The sequence below is a fragment of the Xiphophorus hellerii genome, chromosome 7 (genome assembly GCF_003331165.1).
Source record: "Xiphophorus hellerii strain 12219 chromosome 7, Xiphophorus_hellerii-4.1, whole genome shotgun sequence".
Lineage (NCBI taxonomy): Eukaryota > Metazoa > Chordata > Actinopteri > Cyprinodontiformes > Poeciliidae > Xiphophorus > Xiphophorus hellerii.
Window position 1 is genome coordinate 12,548,165 of NC_045678.1, and position 21,342 is coordinate 12,569,506.

At 39.5% G+C, this 21,342-nt stretch overlaps 2 protein-coding genes across 2 annotated transcripts in view; one reads left to right on the forward strand and one right to left on the reverse strand.

Annotated features, from left to right (window-relative positions):
* inpp4aa (inositol polyphosphate-4-phosphatase type I Aa) lies at window positions 1-21,275 on the reverse strand. Its single transcript, XM_032567558.1, has 24 exons — window positions 21,149-21,275; window positions 13,212-13,454; window positions 13,086-13,130; window positions 12,256-12,374; window positions 12,048-12,164; window positions 11,854-11,933; window positions 11,597-11,714; window positions 10,839-10,929; window positions 10,155-10,302; window positions 9,696-9,826; window positions 8,911-9,015; window positions 8,695-8,803; window positions 8,582-8,599; window positions 8,253-8,439; window positions 6,702-6,983; window positions 6,460-6,607; window positions 6,284-6,316; window positions 5,555-5,727; window positions 5,355-5,478; window positions 4,985-5,252; window positions 4,291-4,388; window positions 3,976-4,088; window positions 3,718-3,872; window positions 1-3,636 (listed from the first exon to the last, which is right to left on the reverse strand). Exons 2-24 carry the CDS (start codon window positions 13,309-13,311, stop codon window positions 3,504-3,506), a joined length of 2,895 nt encoding a protein of 964 aa, XP_032423449.1. The 5' UTR covers window positions 13,312-13,454; window positions 21,149-21,275; the 3' UTR covers window positions 1-3,503.
* Window positions 21,224-21,342, forward strand: part of slc9a2 (solute carrier family 9 member 2) — a 27,719-nt gene continuing 27,600 nt past the window's right edge. The window contains exon 1 of the mRNA XM_032567560.1: window positions 21,224-21,333. Coding sequence (XP_032423451.1) covers window positions 21,267-21,333 — 67 coding nt within the window. The 5' untranslated portion in view covers window positions 21,224-21,266. The remainder of the gene's footprint in view (window positions 21,334-21,342) is intronic.

Genomic DNA, 21,342 nt, shown 5'->3' on the forward strand with positions numbered 1-21,342 from the left:
TGGTTTCAACAGTCCTTTATTCATTATTCAGTTTTAATCCATTCTCAGAGGGTAAAGCACTGTGCCATTGTTGTGGGCATGTACTATTAGAATAAAGTCATATTCTGGTCAGGAACAAGTGGACATACTCTTAAAGGAGAAAAAAATAGCTGAAAATATGATCCATTATTCAGAAAAACATACAATATACTGAAGGCCAGAGCTGATAAATGAAACTGTTACTGGTGTTTGTTGTAACTCAGGCTTTCCAGATTTATGGGAAATCTGAAAGGCAAAGCAACTGCAGCACATTTAAGCTGAAGTTATCTTCATGCAAGTAGAATCCAAAAGCTTAGCATTCGTTATAATTGAGACGTTGTAATTTGTAAATTTAACAGTTTTGTGAAAGAAAATGTATGAAAGGCCCCCAGAGCATTTGTGTGCTTATTGTCAAAAGTGATGAAAAGTTGTAGTAGAGAAATGAGCACTAACATAAAGCCAATAAATTCTTCAACAGCTGTAATGCTGCAGTGCAGCCAAGGTCCAGAGGAAGGTTTCTGAGCTGGTATTGAAGCAGATCGTCTGCATTGCTGCCTATGATGGATATAAACTAAACACAGTGGAACATTACAGCATCTCTGAATGACAGTGTCTTATCTGATCTGACTCAGTGTTTGCCAAATTTTTACTTCACACATCTGCTATGAATCCAATCTATTAGTCAAGTTTTGCTGGTGTGACTTTTGATTTCATTTCTGTTGACTGTGAGCAAATAGCACAAAATGATCAAAAACAGAATGTTTATTTTCTAATTTCCATCTTTTCTCCACCTGTACTCTGTGAATGCTGGTCCTAGATAGTGTTTTCTTCAAAAAGGTTAGGAATATGTACTAAGATTTATTAAGTATTAAGAAGTGGATCAACACTGTAGTTTGTACATAATATACAGTAAGTGCACCACCAGTCAAAATTTTGCCAGCTGTAACCAAGTAAAAGACAAACTCCAAAAGCACAAAGTTAAAGAGCCAAACAATAGAAATAATGGGAATTAAAATTTAAAATCAAACCAAACAGCATATCACATTTCTAAGATGTCAGATCAGTTTTAGAAAGTGTTTGGACTTTAATTAGCATGTCAGAGATTTGGCTCGTATAGCGACTTAATCAGGCAAACTCACTTCCAAAGCAAACTTTTACTGTAAAGGTGTTGCTAGTTGTCTAAAAAAAGCTAAAATTTGACTAAAAATTTAAAAAAATGCCCGCATGAAGATATCTAAATGTGATTGGGATCAATGGAAGAATTGCCTTAGTTAATTTAGAGTGGGCCTTCTGGATAAAACACTTCAATTTTCAACGTATTTCAAGTACGGACCGATATACAGCAATATACCGATATATACCTCCCATACTGTTTGGATGGGAGGTGATTCCAATTATGAATCTTAAATACGTCAACTCTTTATAATTTTGTTTTTCCCCTCTCATACAAAAAAAAAAACGAAAGCTGCAAAAGGCCTCAAGCGGATTAGCAATTTTCCAGTTTCCAATATAGAAATGCCTTCTGGATTGGAACCATTCTGATGCTCAGCAAGTTATTTTGACCCCATCTAGATGTTCAAATTAATTCAGTTGCTGTCGTGCGATTGGCTGGGCCGTTATTCACTAATAAAGGAAGTGTTATAGCTTCAACATAAAGATAAAAACAAGACGGTTCCAACAAAGCACAAGTCTAAAGCCACAATTCAACAACTAAATAGAGCCAGAGAAGGTTTTCATATTGCAACTTTAAAACCTAAGGCATGTCTAAATGTAGAAAACACTTTCAAATAGTAGTGCAGAAGGCAAACGATGAAAAGTTTACACAGTTTAAGCAAATATTAAGACTTGCTTGCTTGCATAGAGAATGTAAATTAGGATGACCCTTCAGGATGTCCAAACGTTTGCCTTGAGTTGTTTAGTTGAGTTTATTTTTGAAGCTTCTAAAGATAATTATTAAAAAATGTCTCTATTAACTTTATGCAGTTTTGGAATTCCTCTCTAAAGCAACTCAGCTGTGCTCAGTAACAGAAGTTTTTACTTATGGAGAATCAAGTCAGCAGGATCTGCGACAAAGTTAAATAACCAATATAATAAGGCTGTTGTTAATGCTTGTTGAAAGTAAAAAAAAGAACACAAAGTTTGTGTGTTGTTATACCAGCTATTTAGATGACATCCAATAATAACAGAGTTGACAAGGACAAACAGGTGCCATACAGCGCAAAAGTATTTACCCCTGACAGATTCATTCTGTTTTTATTATTATCAAAACTAATTGTTGCAGATTATCAAACAGATTTTAATATCAGACAAATTAAAAACTACAGTTTTAAAATAATTATTTTATATAACTAATCAATTAAGGAAAAAAAACAAAAACGTCAATTATTACGAAAAATCTTCGTAAACCTAATAAGCGTAGTAACTGTATGTGCCATCCTTGATAGCAACAACCTCTATAACATTTCCATTAAGTACTAATGAAGCTTTACATTTCTTTGGGGGGGAAAAAAATCAGCCTGATCTTTTTTGCAGAACTGTTGTAATTCTGACACATTTCAGGACCTGTTTGAGGTCCCACGGCAGTCTGATTTAAGTCTGGACTTGGACTAGACCACTCAAAACCCTTTGTCTGGTGGGGGTGCCAGCGCATGACGGTTCTCCATTGTTACACATTTCCTCTGTTGATAATAATTCACATTATGGCTTAATAGTGTCCCAAAACATTAGAAATGATTATGTAGCCATTTCCATGGTGATAGATGAAAGTTAGTCTATTTCTCATCTGCTCTCAGTTTTCTTTATACTCTGTTACTTTTGAGATATTTCAGCCTATTTTGTGTTGTCCAATAGGTAATTTTTTATTCTACAGGTCAGTCAGGAATCTGGGCTGGGTTTGCCAAGTGAAGCAAAAAACTGTTTTAATGTCTTTAAACCCCAGTTAGTTCATAATTTAACAATGGGGTGATTACTTTTTCCCACACAGAGCCCTGTTATTTGGGATTGTTTATCTGAAACATTTAAATGAGACACAGAAATAATAATAATAATAATAAAAAAAACCCAGAAGAAATCCTTAAAGTGGTTTGTAGTTTTTTCCTGTACTGTAGTCTGTCTCTCGTATAAACACATTTTATGTGATTTTTCAGACAGAAATTAGAATATTACTGATCCAGCATGGCTGCAAACCTCCAGATGCTACAGCTGGTGCAGCCATGACACAGCCTACAATGTGACACAGAAAGCCTCGCGTTAGCTGTGAATTGTGATTCTAGTAGCAAAGCTAAGATGGGAGGAGGAAACATTTTGAAAACAATCTAACAGAACCGGCACTGGGACACTGATTATCCTAACACGGACTAAACACAAAACCGCGGGCTGCTGTGGCAATTTTGTTTGATATTGTCTTTTTTTAAACATATATATGTATAATTTTTTTCAGTCTCTAATATCAGTTTTTTTTTTGGTTCCATCAAATATCAGTCCATTTAGGTCTCAACTTTCCCGTATGTCCCTTCTGGGGGGCGGTACTGTTTGGGGAAGGCCTTGAGCTGAAGAGAGTTAAAGGCATATTTTCGACATCCCACATTCTTCATAGTGTTCTCCCTCCGGCAGCCCTCACTGTGGACACACAGAAATCATTTTAAGCTATTTGACAAATAATAACCAACATACAAGCAAGTGAGAGTAGGCGGGACCGACCTGCGCATGCAATCCAAGGCCTGGTAGAAGACCTGCGGCGCCATGGCGTGCTCCTGCTGCAGGATCTGACATTGCTCCAGGGTCAGCGACATGGCTGTGCGGTCCTTGGCGCTTTTACAGCTGGTGAAGCGGACACCGTTCAGGCGCCGACATGCCTTTAGGGTGTGAAGAAGCAGATGTGACTCGAAACGTTTTATTCATTTAGTTGTTAATTTTGGGGCAACATTTAGAGGAAAAGAAGAAGAAGAAGAAGTCCACCTCGGCTGCCTGCCACAGGATTTCTACGTTCTTGCTTTTCTTGGCGTTCACATTCTGACTCAGCAGCTTGAGGATGTCAGGCAGAGTGGTGGTGCTGCGGGTCCGAGGGAGACCTGAAGAGATATAAGAGGAATAAGAAATCTGCTGACAAAAATAATAATAATTAAAGCTGCGAGCAGCCTCGTGCGGCCCTCGCAGCTCAGCGCCGCTCCGGCCTATTGGCCACCGCGGGGGGTTATATAATAATAATAATAATAATAATAATAATAATAATAATAATAATAATAATAATAAATGATTACGTGTTTGACTCACAGTCTTCTGGAAGGACTTCTTTGAACTGGTCATAATATGAACTGAGGCGAGTCATGTTCTCCATATTGATGACATCTTGGAGCGACGTGTCTCCAAATCTGCACAGATACAAATTATAAATTATTCTACTTTTCTATAAGCTCTCATTCTGTGCTATATTCATTTTTACTTCCTTTACAATAAACATTTGAAGTTTTAAATACTGCTTTCAGATTTTCTGAAACTTTTTTTGAATGTAACAGGAAAACCTAAATGTGTAATTTTTCTCTACCGTCTTTCATTGACCAAGACATAACATCTGAACAACTCCTTTGTTTAGAGGCGCAGAGAAATCAGCACAAACCGGTTGGAAGTTGAAAAATCGGATCTTTTTCATGATTAGTGAACACACTAAATGTAAAAGCTACCAGAGTGGCATAACAGTAAGATTAATCTTTAGTGTATATGTTGTTACTGAGAGAAGAAAAGTGACAAATAGCTTTATATTTTTATAGATTTTTAGCAGACACTCTTTGAGATAACGTAAACTTTTTCTTCATTCAGGGTGCCAGAGACCAAGATAATGACATGAAACATGTTGGATTGCGAAATGTTGGCAATCTTTTTGGCAATCTAACACGTCACCAGATTTAGGCTTTTTCAGGATTCTCAATAATAAACGTATTAAATGCATTTATCTGTGTCAGTGACTCACTTCTCAGCCAATGTCTGCTGCTCGTTGATCCCCACGTTGAACAGGATGGGCTGCACCCGAAGCAGCATCCCGTTCTGGATCTCTCTGGGCAACGTGTCGAACATCAGGCCAGGCATGGGAACCCTGACGTTAAATCCAGTCCTGTTCCCTGTGATCACTGGCAGCATGTCAGGGCTGAAACCAGAGGTTGCCTGAGTAACCTTAAAGGTGACATTCCTCAGGTCCATCACACCAACACTCATATCCTCCAGCATGGCCAACTCCTCCCCTTTGAGAGATAGGAAGTTACACATGGCACTTACAGTAGCCATTCATGACATCACTAGGACGACTTGTGTGTTTTGACATAACGTGTTTTGTGTGCAGTTACCGTAGGTGCTGAGCAGGCTCTCATACTGAACCAACAAGCCGATGGTGTGTAGCTGCCGCAGGAAGCCCGAGTCGCAGAGACAGTTCCTCAGCTTGAGAACGAAGCCGCAGATCAGCGCCGTCAGCTGCAAACAAACACCGTCAGTCAGGTTCCCATCGTACGTGAGTGTGTGTAGGACTTGGCTGCAGGAACTGACAGACCGTCTGGCAGAAAACAACGTCGCGACGATACTGCATAGTGAGGCTCATGGCGATAGTGGGGGCGCTGTCCTGCATCAGCAGAAACACCAAGGCTTTCTTAGCTTTGTCGCTCATCAGAGACACACATTCTGTCAGGGTGGTGAGGAGGGGATACAGCACTTCGTTCCATTCGCCTGAAAGACGCAAACAGGAGAAAAGAACCCTGTGTTGTTATGAGAGCTCCATTTAAACACTGCAAAAACACAAAATGTTACCAAGTAAGTTTGGTCTAGTTTCTAGTGCAAATATCTTAGTACACTAGAAATAAGAGAAAACTAATTTACATGTAACTTTTCAGCAGGAAATATGAGCTTATCTCAAGTCATTAATCCCTTAACCCTTTTGTGCATAGTGGTAACTACAGTGGACAGCTATCTAAACACCATTTTCTTGTGTTTCTTGTGAATCTTTATGTTATAAACAAGATAATTTTCCCATGTTACAAGTGAGATTTTCTGCTTTTACTTTTTCATCAATATTAAGGAGTTATTGACTCAAAACAAGCTCCTATTTCCTGCTTAAAAAATAGAAAGAAATAGGAGCAGTTAGTTTTGTCTTATTTCTAAAGTACTAGAATATTTGTACTAGAAACTGGGCCAAAAATACTTGGCAAGATTTTGTGTTTTTGCAGTGAAAATATAATTCAGAATATAAACTTGTCAAAAAAACAAAATAAAACAAAAAACTCACCTGGAGACTTCTTCTCAACTTCTGGACTGCCTTCTACAAAAAATAAGAGTTGCTGGTGAAGGATGTGGAGCTAAATAATTGTTTATTTCAGAAGGCTTTCCCTGAAGCAAAACTTTAGCCTGTTTTTCTTCCACATGATGCAGGAATCAGGACACAGGGCAGATTCACTGACTTACCTTTCTTAGTGCTACTCGGCACTTCGTTGGCGAGCAGAAAGACGTCCTCAGAGCTGCTGTCGCTCTGGAGTTTGTCTCTCTGCAGCAGCCGGTCCACCGTCTGGATCACGCACTCTAGGCTTTTATCGACATTTAACCAAACCTTCTCCTGCGCATAAACGCACATCGTGGGTGAAAACCAAGCCAAACAGGCAAATCCTAATTTAAACAGAAGAAAAGTAGGGAGGTTTATCTCCACTCACCCACTCTTCCTCATGATAGTCAGAGTGCGTCGAGGCACGCTTGCTTTTGCTCCCTTCGCTGCCCTCTGGAGGAGCTGCATGTCTCGACGGAGAAGTGGCTGGGCGGGAAGGTGAGGTGGGATGGCGAGAGGGGGAACGGGATGGAGAGCGAGAAGAAGGTGAGAGGGAAGAGGAGGAAGGGGATGGGGTGCTCTGCTGCGAAAACTGTGGGCGGGCAGCGGCAAGGGCAACGATGGCTGATGACAGCAGCTTGGAGTCGCACACTGTCACCAACTGACGGGTCTGCAATAGGAGGGGATGAGATATTGAAGCTCTGCCAAAAGAAAGTTGCTGTAAAGAAATATTTCACGTGAATTTGAACATTGAAACCAATTATGAATGTTTTACTCTTCAAGCTAAAGAGAAAAGACAGGATTTCTAAATAAAAATCCTTGAGCATGGCACTTAGCTCCTCTTGTTCAATAGTTTGTAGAACCAACTTCAGGTATTTTGAGTTAAGTCTCAGTCAGCTTTGCAGATCTAGAGATAAAGATTTTGTCTATTCTTTGCTGTCAACTACATTAAGGTCTGGACTTTGTGCAAACCCCTGTGTGCTTTTTTTTAATCTAAGCAACTACTCTGCAGCACTGCTTGTGTGTTTAGTAGGGTTACAAAATAATCAAGATTAGGTGCATATCACAGTTCTTAAGTAACGGTTTGGAATGTTTTTGGTACGTTTCAGATAAGAAAAATTTATAAAAATGTATCATTCTTGGTTTTACTTCAATCAGCAGTACACAAAGAATCTTTTTTTTTTTTTTCATTTCTGATGTTAATTTGATTTTATTATATTCTAAAAGTTAAAAAAAAGTGGAATGCAAAGAAGTGGCCGCCTGCAGTTTTGTTTGGGCTTTTTTCTGTGAATAAAGTGAAATAAGCAGACATATGGAAAGTCTGAATAGACAGAATATACAACAAAACAGCCACTTAAAAATGGTCATTGTTGATGTTGGTAAACTTTTGAATCAGACTGAACCCACATTTGAGAAGACAACATGCTTACATCATTTTGGAGTTGTTTTAATATTTTTGAACAAACCTAGTGTCCCAGCTGTACCTGAATGCAGCATGGCATCTATTGGGGGAAATCCCCTCAACTTGCATTTCTGTGACATGCTGAGTTTGGGCTGATTGGATGCCAGAGCCAGGCAGTCATTTGGACGTCAGCTGCTTTTCCTCCAGTGTCAATAATGTTTAAATTCAGCTTGAAATTGTTTCAGGTGAGTAATTAAGTTCATTGCAGAGTGAACTACATTATTATTGTTGGAAAAAATGCTTTTCTAACAATGGTTCAGCTCACCTTCTCAAAAATTCAAGGTTTTCATCCATGACCTGGTAGTTTTTTTCCCCCAAGCAGAACATTTTGCAAGATTTTTGACAATTGTATACCATTTCCCTTTCCCCTCACAATTATGTGCTCCCTTTTCCCATCACATGAAATTCTAGTAAAATGCATTTGTGACTGCTATAATAAAAATGACAACCTTCCAGTCTCTCTGAGCAATGTTTTACCTTCTCCATTAGGATGGCCAGAGTTCTCTCCAGAGCGTTGGCTGAGCGTTCCTTGGCGGCTCTGGACAGACGTTCGGTGTAGTAACACACCTGCGTCTTCAGAGTGTTAATCTGAGCAATCAGCTCCTTCGCTTTAATGACATCCTGAGGCTGGTAGATCATTCCTTTTGAACCGAAGCCAGCAGAGCTTTAGGTGCATGTCAAATGGCCCGCATAACAGGAAAAAGAGGACAGAGAGAGTAAACAGAGGGAGCAGTGTGGCAAAATTGAAAAAACATTCAAAAACTCTTCATATATGGCTTCATATAACCCTTTACTCTAGCCCTTACCTTTCTTCCTCATAAGTGCTGATTGAATAAAGGACAGAAAATCACACAGAAAACATTCATGAATGAGTGCAAAGAGTGGAGCTGCCGAGCAACTTTGTTTTGATTTCACTCACTGTTTCCTGGCTTCTTCAAGCTTGTGCAGCAGTTTTCTGAGGCCGCAGCCTTTAAAGCCCTGATGATGTGCTGCAGGAGCCCCTATGGTCACGACGTCATACGTCCAATCTGGTGGGAAAGACACAACAAACACCGACTGTAAAGCGACTGTACTGAATCAAATATATCATCATTAGTCCCAGGCCTGTTTAGGAGAACAAAGCACAGCGACGTACCATAACTCGTCTCTCCTTGTACTCTCATCCTCTGGATGTGCAGGTTGGTGGGAATAAATTCCAACTTCCTCTCAGCTTTTAAGGTGCTGGGCTTAAACGAAGGTCCTGGGAGACAACAGGAGTAAAAGAGAAACAGATTATTCATATCTTCTTCACAAAGTTAAATACTCCAATATTTTACTCACTTCATAAAAGATCACATATAAAGTATATCAAACACTTTTTTTAAAAATAAACTGTATTTTTTTACATTTCTGTGTGGGTTCTTTGTCAAAGGGCTCAATACAGAAATTATTTTCTATATCAGATTATTTTGGGAAAGCTTGTAATTGTTCAATATTTCTCTACAAAATAACAGAATATGATTAGTCTAATAATCAGTCACTTTGATTTGCTGACCTCTGAACATTTAACCTCCATAATTGCAGATAGTCACGATATCCTGGTTACTAAATAAAATCATAAAACCCAAAAAGCCCTCCACCAGTGTTTGGAGACAGAAGATCTGAGATGTCAACCTGTTTATTAAACTTTCTAATTAGAATCATCTGACAGCAAACAAGTCATAATAGAGGAGTGAGAGACTAATGAGACCTTCAAGAGTTTTAACTCTTAAAGAGATAAAAGTTTTGGGAGATGAAATGCAGGATGTTTAACGCAGATAGATTTTCTTTTTTTTAAATCTCACATTGTGAAATCATCTATGGTCTACAACCTAGCCCCAGTTTAACATTTCATCGTAGTGTGTAGTGCCTGTCATGCAGAAGTGTGCTTCTGTTTCTGACCTTTGTATTCATGCAGGTCACTTATGGTCTCCTGGTATGTGAGGATGATAGTCTGATACTGAGTGATGATCTGCCTCCTGAGATTCTCCCGACATGGAGCGAGCTCGCCCAGCTCCTCCAGCTCACACACCCTGCGAATCGAACACACATGCTGTCACAGTCAAGACATTCAGCGAAGTCAAAGAATATTTAAAAAGCTGTGTTTGCTGCTGCTGTGTCAGACACCAGACAGACGGCAAGTGTATTCGTTTGTGGTTGCAGCACAACAAAAGAACAAAAAAATATAAATAAATCCAAGGTTTACAGTGTGCTGTGAACGTCAAACTGTCTCTAAACACAAATGCACAAAAAATAAAATCAAAGTTTTTAGATTTCAACTATATACAATTTAACCACATGATGACTGCAAGAAAGTGTCTGAGTTTCTCTTATGTTGAGACTCTAGTTCCTCAAAGCTACCTCACGGCGTCCTCCTCCAGGAGCAGTTTGACGAACTGTCGAGGAATATGCAAGGAGAGGACGCTTTCAGCCATCTGCTCCAGGACGCGAAGGTGGTTTCCATCCGTGGTTGGGAAACGATACGTCCGAGACATCACGCCTCCAAAAACTTAAACACACAGGAGTAGAGACGAGACCTCATAAAGTTACCATAAAACAGTGCATGAAATTTTTTCTCAGTTCTCATCATACAACCACAAATGCTAATCGATTTTATTGGGGTTGTTGTGATTTCTCCAGCTGTTCTATGAAGCCCTTCCAGTTTGTTGGGGAAACCATTAGTGAAAAGGAAGTGCAAATTGGTTTTGGTTGTAAAGTTGAGGAGAGACCTTGAATTATTTTATTATAAAGAATGGACAAAGATGTCTCTAGATGTGAAAAGCCAACTGGGTCATACCCCAAAATACTTACAGCTGTAATTGAAGGAAAAGATGATTTTGTAAAGTATTGTTTCATGGTCTGAATGCAAATTCAGGCATGCAGATTGATTACTTTCCTCTGTCTCCAAAAGTATCCACAGCTGTCACATGCAATCCCCACTAAAAACACTGAAGCTAGCGGTTTTGTTTTGACAAAGTATAAAAAACTTCAAGGATGGTGAACATTGTGCATGGACCTGTGAGTAGAGCGCATTTAAACACTCACCTGCCTTTAGCATCGGATCTTTACATAAAGACGAACACTTGGATTTCATAGCCGTGGATCCGGTTAGGCTTTCATCGACAGGGAGAACCATCTGAAACAGCAAAAACAAGGACACTTGAACTAAAGCCTCTGATCTTCATATGTTAATATACAAATTCATTCCTTAATCATGAAATCAAAATTGATGATCACGACTCCACAAAAATGGAAGTGAATAGGTGGTTTTCCCAATAATTTTCCTGAGAGATACATTTGAAACCAGATACTTACACACGAAAAAACAAAAGCGATTTCTTTCTCACGGTTTGAAGGTAAATCAGACAAAGCTTTTCTTGTTTTGGCTTTGACCCAAGTCATACATTTTGAAAGATAGTTATCCCTGATGCTGACCAAATGTATGCAAACTTTTGAATTCAAAGAAAATAAATAAAAAAAACTTTTAAAAAATCTTCGTGACAAGTTTTCTGGCATTTGACATATACAAATAATTTTGGTAATCCTAACTAAGCTAAGACAGGAAAAGTTTGGTCTGATTTAACTTCAACAAGAGAGAAAGAAAAAGTGTTAGCGTGTGTAAATATCTGGTTTCAGCTGTCATTTACACCTCAAAACAACAACAAACATAGCATTTGTCTTAAAGACAAGTTCTGCACGTTGCTTGAAACAGAAAATTAGATTAACCGGCTTCATTTTTAATCACTTCAATCAAAAACAGAGAAACTGTGGAGAGTTTGAAGAAAATGAGGAGCTTATTTCACCCTTCCATTGACTGTATCCCCCCTCTGTAATCTTGCAACTGGTGCTCTCTGTTCACGCTTCTCCTCTATTTGCCAGGCGATGACTGTGATGTTGCCCACACGTTCATTCTCTGCTGACCTGTCACACACACACACACACACGCACACACGCCCACCCCCACAAACACACACACACCATGACATCATATCAGATCCAACCATAGCTTTGGTGTAAGCAAGCATTTTTGCATCCATATTGTCATATTCCTTTCTGTCACCTTAGAGTCAAGTGCAGTCTGTGGTGTTTGTCCTGCAGCAGCTCCTTTACAGAAAACATGGATGACCCAAGCATGTACATCTGTTGTGGGAGAGCATAAAGTCAGAGAATTTAAAGGATTTAATGCAGATAAAAGTAGACCATGAAGGATTTACATTTCAGTATATTTGTTGTAGTTTTTTTTTTAGATATTACCGTGCCCTGTGATCGGTCCTTTACATCATAGACGGAGAGTTTGACCTGAGTCTGCTGGGTGATGAGCGAGTCCTGAAAGAACGCTATGCTGCTTAGGTAGATGGGATTACTGGTGCCCTGAGGGGAGACGGTGACGGCGAGAGAGATGAGGAGGTGGTAAAAGTCTCACAGAGCTCCCAGGAAGTCAGAGCGAACTGTTTCCTTTTACCTCTATGATTTCAGTTTGGGCGTGTTTAGTCCAGAAGGCCTGCGGCGGTGTGGTGCAGCTGACGGCCACAAAGCTGGTTGGCTTGCGGTCCAGAGAGGGCGTGACCAGCTCACTGCAGGCTGCAGCAACATGGCAACGCAACAGATTACTAAAAGTGGGATTTAGATGGTTGGGTGGCAAATAATCCCTGCACGGAGTCATAGAACTTCAGAGTTGTTCTTTATAAGCAAATGTCATGTAATACTTTTTTACTCTGAGCAGTAACAAGACCGTTTCCTACTGTCCTACAAACCCGGCACACAATCACAACCACGATTCACTGAATTCATCTAGCTGCTAGTTTAGAGAAGATATCCATTTTAAAACTGTGCTGAGTTATTTTGTGCCTTTTGTGTGACTTTCTTACTTCTATATTTTTTAGAATATTTTTATGTTTTACATGCTCTAAGGCTTTTATTCTGTGATTTGGATATGCATTTTACTTTTATATTTTTCTCGTTTTTTGCACTAAATCTTCCAGCTTGCTCAGGACTTCTTATTACCTTATTAATTGATATATATGATCTGCGTCCATGTTTTATACGGGATAAATCTCATTGAGAAAATAAATTATCATCTTCGACAGAGTCCTTTTCCAACATTATTAAACTTACACATCATTTTTACAAGACTATTTTCACTAAGCTAGGGTGAAAACCAAAGGATGGCAAGAATTTACAGCTTTGATTGGATTTATTAATAACAGAAATATTTGTTAAATAAAAATCTAAGTTTTACTTGAGTAGGACTGTCAAACCTTAAATGCTGAAGTCAGATTTTTATGAACATACCCACACTGAACTCCAGAACTGGTTCATCTGGATCTTGACTGCTGCCTGTGAAGTAGACAAATAAAACAAACATGAGATAAATCTCATTTCTAATGCTGGTTGCCATGGTACCAGTTACTTAGCTACCTGAGAGCGCTAGCCCCATCATCTCCGCTGAGAGATCAAAGGTGTTGGCCCGGTAGACCGACCACGGCCGGTGGCGGGGGCTGCGCTCCTTCCCAGACATGGTGGGCTGGCGTTTGGGCAAACGATGGGTTTTAGCGGAAAGAGCTTGAAGAGCAGAGATTAAAACTGGCCTGTCACGTTGTGCACAGCTGCTGTTCCTTTGTTGCTCTCCCTTGTATTTTCAGGCGCTTGATTGTGATAAATCTGGAAGACAAAGAGAAAATTGAATTAGAGCGAACACTGTTTTTTACAAGAACGTTCAGCATTCAGGAACAAAAATAACTCCTGCTGTTGATTTGTGCCATTAGGAGTGCAACAAAACCCCACCATCAAATCCAGCTGTGTCGTAATCGGCATGATGCCTTTTTCCAAGTTGAACTAAATTAGTTCTTGGGTTTCGAGGGTGATAACATATGCAGTGAGATGAATCTCGCTGTGAAAAGTGAGACTTTCACACAGCTGTAGGCTATGAAACTCTGCACACACTGCAGCGAGCTGAATCTACATCTGCCCCTTATGAATGTAGAGTAATGATCCCTTCTGTTTTTTAAATATATTTTTATTGCATTTGAATGCTTCAGATTATCACACAAAGAAGAATAAATACCAGAATAACAATGTAATTTCTTAAGGAAAAAAATATCTAAACTAACCTGCAAAATATGGGAAATATAATCATCTATCAATCTAAATATCCAGTCAAGAAAACCACTTTAAGAGACATAATTCTCATAGAAAAGCTAGTCCAAGAGAGCAGTAAGGCTGAGGAGTGGCTTTGTCAAAGTTTGGACCTACATCCATGTTGCTTGATAACCTTCTGATGTGTTTAAAAGAAAACAATTCTGCAAAGACCAGTGGGAAAACAATTCCTAAACGTCACTTAATGCTGCTGCCAAGAGTGGTGAGTCAATAACCTTTAGGAGCTAATTAAGCTTTACCATAGCTTTTTTCCCCTGAATAAATGAGATCCTCATTTAACAACTGCTTTAGTCAGATGATATTTTTCAGATAATAAAATTAGATGATCTGAAACATTACAGAGTGGTGAAAAAGAGAGCAAATAACATTAGAGATCTGCAAGGGGGAAAATAGTTTTTATGGCACTTTTAAAAACTCAGTTTTGTTAGAGAGAAGAAAACCTCAGTCATTTATCAATTGTTTGGAATTTGAAGTTTGGTGTTGCTGCTGAGATGACGGCCAGGGGCTCTGTTTACATCTCCATACAGACTGAACATCAGTTCTGACGCCTTACTGCATTAAACAAGCTAAAATGGCTGAAGGTCAGGATTTCTAGTCTCAGTTCGCACCATGATACAGTTCACAAAATGAACATAAAGAGGGATCTGTACCACTAATACTCAGCGTCTGGAAACCTCAAATGCAACTGAAAAATACAGAAGTTTAAATGAAACAAAAAAAACAAAAGGACTCAAATCTTTTTACTATTCCTAACATTCCTACATTCAGATATTTCTTGTAACTGTTCTTTATGAGTTACCATTCACGCAAAGACCAGAGTCGACACCCCAAATAACAACCCAGCTTTCAGTAATGTATGCTGTGTGCTTAGAGAAAACTGCAGCTGATGAAGGAAAGGCCGCGGCACATAAGGTTGCTCATTGGGAGCAGGAAGCTAACGCTGTGCCAAGTGGGCCATAACAGCAGAGCTGGCTCTGAGCTCTATACTTTTTATCACATTTGGCCAAACAAAGCAAGCAGCCTTCAATTTAATAAATTATTTTCTTACTGAACAAATCAATACATCTACTTTGTTAAATACATGAAAATAAGTCACGGAGTGTTGTACTTGAAAAAAATGTTTAATATTCCTTATTTTTTAGTCCTATTCTGCTAGCTTTGCTACGCTAAATGTTGATGTTTTGTTTGCCGTTAATCTGTCTTTAAAGATGGTTGCTCTGTTTGGTCATGTTCAACCAATACCTGAATCTAAGCAAATGTCGCTGGATGTTTGCGTTCCCATTTACAAAGAAATTAAGTCTTGTTTGAAACTGTGAAAATATTGCCCTAAAAAGATTGCAAAAAATGTCAATCTGCATATTGTAATCTTTCGAAACATTAAAAATAATTACTGTAATTATGTATTACACAAAAGAACAATGAAATGTAATATATTTGGCACGATATCCATAACTTTTCAATGTTCATCAGTGAAGCTGATGAAATGTTTCAGTGTGTTTTTTTTCTAAGTGAAAACGTTCATGACTTAGAAATACAATCAACTTCATCATGCTGAGAGAATTTGCTCTTGCAGTTTTGAGGAGTGTCTTATCGGGACCCAGACCGCTCAATGTCTGGGCGAAAATAAAATTTCTTTATTTTTGAATTGTTTTAGTTTCAGCCTCAAGCACAGCAGGTGCAGAGGTGACCAACGCGATAAAGTACAAATTTCTCACATATGCTGAACTTGCTGGGTGTGTTGGTGTTAGCATGTTGTCAGAGTGAAAAAGAAAGTAGAAACCTTGTACAAATTGACAAAAAATATATAAATAAAATTGTCAACTAGGGTTTATCTGTCAGTGTTGACAGATCAACTCTATTTCTGTTTTAACCACGAGCATGCAGTTTCCTTTTTTGATTTTACTTCTCTAGTTTCTTTTTTTGCCTGGTCAGGTGTTAGAGCGCCTTGTTCTCAGGAAACCAAACATTACAAATATAACACATTTCATCAAACAAACTGTCATTCAATAAAGATAAATTCAAGTATAAAATCTCTCATGAACACTATTATAAGAGAAATTTGTTGATTAAATTACCGTACAGAACAATTAATCATAAAAACTGCGTAAATAAATGAATGTACCATTTATTTATGAAACGGTTTTCATAGACGTGGTCACAAGAAGAGATATCAAAAGATCATAAAAGTCTAAATTACAAAATGACACTTAAAGATATAGGGGGTTATATAAGGGCAAACTGTCATGGTCTGTGTTTTTCTCTGTGTTTTGAGTTTTCTGTGTTTCTGAGTCTCCGTGTTGTCCTGTCTTCCCCTTGATTATTCCCAGGTGTGTCTCGTTCCCTGATTACCTCCTGTGTCACCTGTGTCATCTGTGTCTTTGTCGGGTCCTCGTCTGATGTTTGCTCGTTCCGTCGTCGTGTCCATTCGTTTATCTTGTTTGCTACCAGTGTTGAGCCTTAGCTTCCGCTCAGCTGTGCTGCCAGGTTTTTTGGACTTTGGGTTTGTTTTTCATCATTAAACATAATTTTTCTGCAACCTGGTTCCGCCGCGTCTGCCTCACCACCCAACTCCACCACTTGATGACACAAACAATAAGAACATGTATAAAAAATAAATCTAAAGATTAATGTCTGACAAAACCGATTGGTTTTCAGACTAAGACAAAAACACAACTGTTTTCTCAGTTCTACTGAACCCCACATGCTCTTTTTTAACATAATAATAGCAAGTCATTTGTTCATAGAAACTTCTTTCATTTACATGGACCTCTAATTAGGGTGGAAACCAGTCCAATATAACCCTGATTCATTTGGGTCAAACAAAATGATCAGACTCATCCGAATGTTCCTTTACAGTGTTCTGCTCTGGCAAACAAGAATAAATAAACATGAAAATCTTTTGAATGTGGCTTTGACTGGTACAGATCTTTAAAATCAGGGTTTTTTTTTTGTTTGTTTTTAAGAGCTGTAACTCTCATCTCTGCAATAGAGTATGTTTCTGTGGCCCACAGTATCAAATGGTGAACTGAGGTCAAGAAGCACCGGCACAAAACAACTCCCCGCATCGGCAGCCATTCAAAGATCTCTGTGTACCTTTAAAAGGACAATCTCAAAGAAACTGCGAACCGTTGAGCGGGCTGAAAAGGACAGAGCCGGTGGTGGGATGACTAACATGGGCTGCTTCTATTTGAGCTGACAGGTAAATGTTTACATTTCCTGTGGCACGTCACACTCAGTTAGCATCCCCTCTCTGGTATTTGTGTCCACCATTCAAATACCCAGCCACCTTTGCTCAGTGTGATAAAGATTCCCTCCTTCCGCTCAGCTCCGATACACGCAAACCAGGATTAAAGCACTTGTGCGTCTGCCACAAGTCTATTCAGACTCGTTTCTGATTGTCTATTCGATGCTGTGCATTCAAGCTTAAAGACCCCGGCAGTGAGGATCTATTTTTAGTCTTGAATCAGTTCTGACGTCACGCAGCACGTGCAGATGAAAACAGCATTTCGCTCAATGACACACATACGATGCTCCAAGTACTCTTCACCCAAAGCCACACCATCCGTCCACCCAGTGAGTGTGACGCTCGTTGCCAGTTTGGTTTCTGATTTGGCACTGACATGCGAGACCGAAGCAGATGAAAATTACACCATGGATGCTGTGGCTCATTAGGCTGTGTGGGGGTCTTTGTCAGTGGGAGACATTTTTTAACAAGCTCTAGTCTTTACTGCCTTGGGCGCTGTGGGAATCTCTATAGGAAGCAAACGCTGGAACTAATGTAAAGCCACAGGGAAGGATAATCACCCTTTCACTTGTCTCATAGTCATCAGTGACATACAGACCCTTCACAGAGTTTGAGTTTTTGCACTTTCAATCATTTTGATTGAGAAATTGATCATATTTTCCATTGTTTTCTTATTTTTTGAGAAATGCCTGTAACATTTCCAATCAGAAGAAAACTTATCGGTTTAAAGAAAATAACCTTAAATCTATCTGTCCAGAGTAGGAATAAATTTGCTAGCCGATTTATAAACATTCATTATTCCACCCAATTCTGTGCAACGTACAAGTATCTCTGGAAGTGAGACAGGCCCTCAGCATCATGCTACCACCATCATGGTGGGTTTGATCTTGAACTGGTCTCAAGACAGTTCAAGATTCAGTCTCTGCATCATTTGACCATAATACCCTTCTTCGTAAGGCTTTGGCCCATCGTTGTAGGCAGATAAAACTGTTACTCATGACTGAAAGTGTTGATTTTTGAGCAGGGGCTCATTGGACAACTACACAGTTGCTTCTAACTTGAGGCTTGGCGGATGCTTTTGATAATTTCCGTTCATCTGAGAGTGATCGTTCTGATCAGACAGTTGAAACTTGGTCACAGTTTTGTTTTTCAACTGGATAATAATAAACTTAAATTGACTATCTTAAAGTTTCTAGAAAAGTCCAGATTAAAAAAATAAATAAATAACAGAAAATTGTTGGACAGTACCTAAAAGCTGTGTGTATTTCTTGAAGAATTAGGTCAACAATTCAAGTTGTTAAATGGCACAGTAGTCAAACTACAAACTTTAAAAACTGTTGTTGCAGGACTGCACAATAAACCAATAAGAACATATATTATGATAGACACCTCCATAATTCCTCTGACAGACTGTCCAATCATTTCACTGAACAACAATACAGAAGTGCAAAGCCTTCTGGGGGATGTAGGCAGAGGAAAGTCTTTAGCTGCTCGACCTTCCAAGGCCAGTTAAACTATGATGGTGGCATAGAGTAACTCATTCACTCTTTGGTTACCTAGCAACAGCCTATTCAGTAACTTACGCAGCAGCAGTTTAAGGTTTCCTCATAACTGCTTAAAAAAAAGAAGCAGGGGCGTGCTGTGGTGGCGCAGGGGATTAGCAAGCCCCACGTTTGCAGGCCTTAGTCCTCGACGCGGACGTCGCGGGTTCGACTCCCGGTCCCGACGACCTTTGCCGCATGTCTTCCCCCCTCTCCTCACCCTCCTTCCTGTCTGCCTACTGTCGAAAAAAATACGAGCCACTAGCGCCGCAAAAACTCTTCGGAGAAAAAAAAGGAAAAAAAAAAAAAAGAAGAAGCCACGGCTGCTAGTTCGGCAGTATTTCAGATATTTAAAACAAAAAACTAGTCAATAGTTATTGATATCAACTGTTATGAAACGCTTATATCACATGTGTCAAACTCAAGGCCCGGGGGTCAAATATGGCCCGCCGCAGCTTTTTATGTGGCCCTCTAGACAACCAGTTATTCACAAATCTGCAAAATTCACACAAAATCAACCGATCCCCACATTTGATCCTGATTTTACTGCAAATGTTTGTCAAACTTGGCCAAATCCATTGGGTCTAAGTGACTGCTGCCTCAGCTTTACTTGATGTCAAGCGATCGATACGACAATAAAACAAAAAGTCACATTTAGCATCATACATTAGCACAACTATCATATAAATTCCCTTCAAATATTTCCAAATCAGCACCACAAAATCTATGACTTTGATTGCAAAAAACCCCACAAAAACAATCACAAAATTCTGGATGGACTGATCAGTGTAAAAAGATGTCATATTATTTCATTTTAGCAAACACTTATTGAAACAAAAAGCTGTTTAAATGTATTTCAACAGTTTAATGGGTTTTACCAATAGATTCTGGCACAACCGGCCCTTTAAGAACATTCAGATTTTTGATACGGCCCAAAATGAAAATGAGTTTGATGCCCCTGGCTTTTATCGTGATATGTTTTTTCAGCCATATCGTTGACATTATATGCCGTAAATCATTCTACCCCGGAAAAAATATATCAACAAAAGCCAAAAGTCAATTGCAAGCATGATGCGTGTAAGTTCTGAGCATAACTGCGTCAGTAAAAGCAAAGCAGAGCTCTAGGTGGTCGTTGGTCCTCCGGGATGGTCTGGAAACAAAGATGACCCAGTTTGTTGGGCTGCCTGTACACAGCTGGGCCTCCTGCAGATGCTGTCAGCAGCAGATTCACTGCAGCTCCTCTCTCTCAGACCTCCTCTACATCATTCTGGACCTGTCTCTTCTGCTCTGTCATCATCCCTGTCTTCTCTTCATTTTGGCACCAGCAAACTTCCTTTCCTCTGTCACTCAGTGAGCCTGTTTATTTCACTTTATCGACTGAAGGATTCGGTTCGGTGCTGACCAGTGCAACATCTGCGGGCCAGGAGAATCTGATCCAAACAAATGTGTCTCATTAATCACTAAAATTAAACTACTAGAAAGACGAGGAGGCTATGCAAAAGACTTTGCGCCTAGGGAGAGAACAGAAAAGCAAAGAACGTACCTACAAGAACCGCTCCCCAGATAACTGAGAACCTCTGGAGACAATTTTAAGTCAAGAATGTGCAAGGCTTCACATCTATGTAATTAGGGTGTTTTGGCTTACGCTGCGTGATTGCTTTCTACAAATTGAAATCAAATAAAACCAGCATGAAATATACATATTTTAAATTAAAATCAGATAAAAAAATATAGGTTAAAAACAAACAAATTCTTCTTTAAAAGGTATTTGGAAGTAGGAATCTGAATGTCAATATAGCCTACCTTTAATTTCAGAAAAGAAAACATAAAGTCAACTTGCTGTTCAGATGTATTCCTTTGGACGCCTTTAGCAGCGTTAGTAAGGCCCGCAATGGCGTGACACGTTGCTTCACAAGGCAGCACATAACTCTGCTTTCAAATGAGGGAGAAATGATATTTCCTTCATAACTACTAATAATTATCACTTTGTTTAATAAGCCTCATTATTGCTACTTTGTTAAATATACTGATTGGACGTAAACAGCCTACATAGAAAATCCTCCGGAGTAAATCTTTTTTATTTTTTATGGCAACATAAGCCATAATATTTAATGTCTACATTTGTTCACGTACAATAACAAGCATTGCGTCACAAACATCCGCTGATGCTCATCCATCCTCTGGTGCTGCTGCCCTGGGCTGCAGGAGAACATTCACTCCGATCTGTTACATTACATTTAAAAACAAACCACCGACGTTTGGACTCCTTGCTATGGCTGTAAACACGTCTCATTGGGATCAGGCTGCGAGCGACGCCGTCGCGTCATGAGATCATCTTTCTCTGAGAACAAACCTCCAAAGCCGTAACCACCAAATCGCGTCATAAACACGCTCTGAACAGAAATCTGTCATACCTGTAGGAAAAAGGTGAAGGCTTCTCGTCTCACTGATGCGCATCCTGGTTGCAATGACGACGCCTGCAGTCAAGACTCGCCCTGACTCCCTCTGGCACATCCAGACGTAATATCCTCGATGGAAGCAAAGCTTGCTCCAGCCACTGGGGGCCGCTGTTGTACCTGTTGGAGGAAACTGACGGCGGGTATGGAAA

Excerpts from the sequence above, each read along its gene's own strand:
- inpp4aa (XM_032567558.1), bottom strand. The coding sequence starts at position 13,311 with ATGTCTGGGAAGGAGCGCAGCCCCCGCCACCGGCCGTGGTCGGTCTAC. Across the intron at positions 13,131-13,211 it reads GATGGGGCTAGCGCTCTCAG|GCAGCAGTCAAGATCCAGAT; the intron begins GTAGCTAAGTAA and ends TCTACTTCACAG. Across the intron at positions 10,930-11,596 it reads GGGATACAGTCAATGGAAGG|ATGGTTCTCCCTGTCGATGA; the intron begins GTGAAATAAGCT and ends TTGCTGTTTCAG.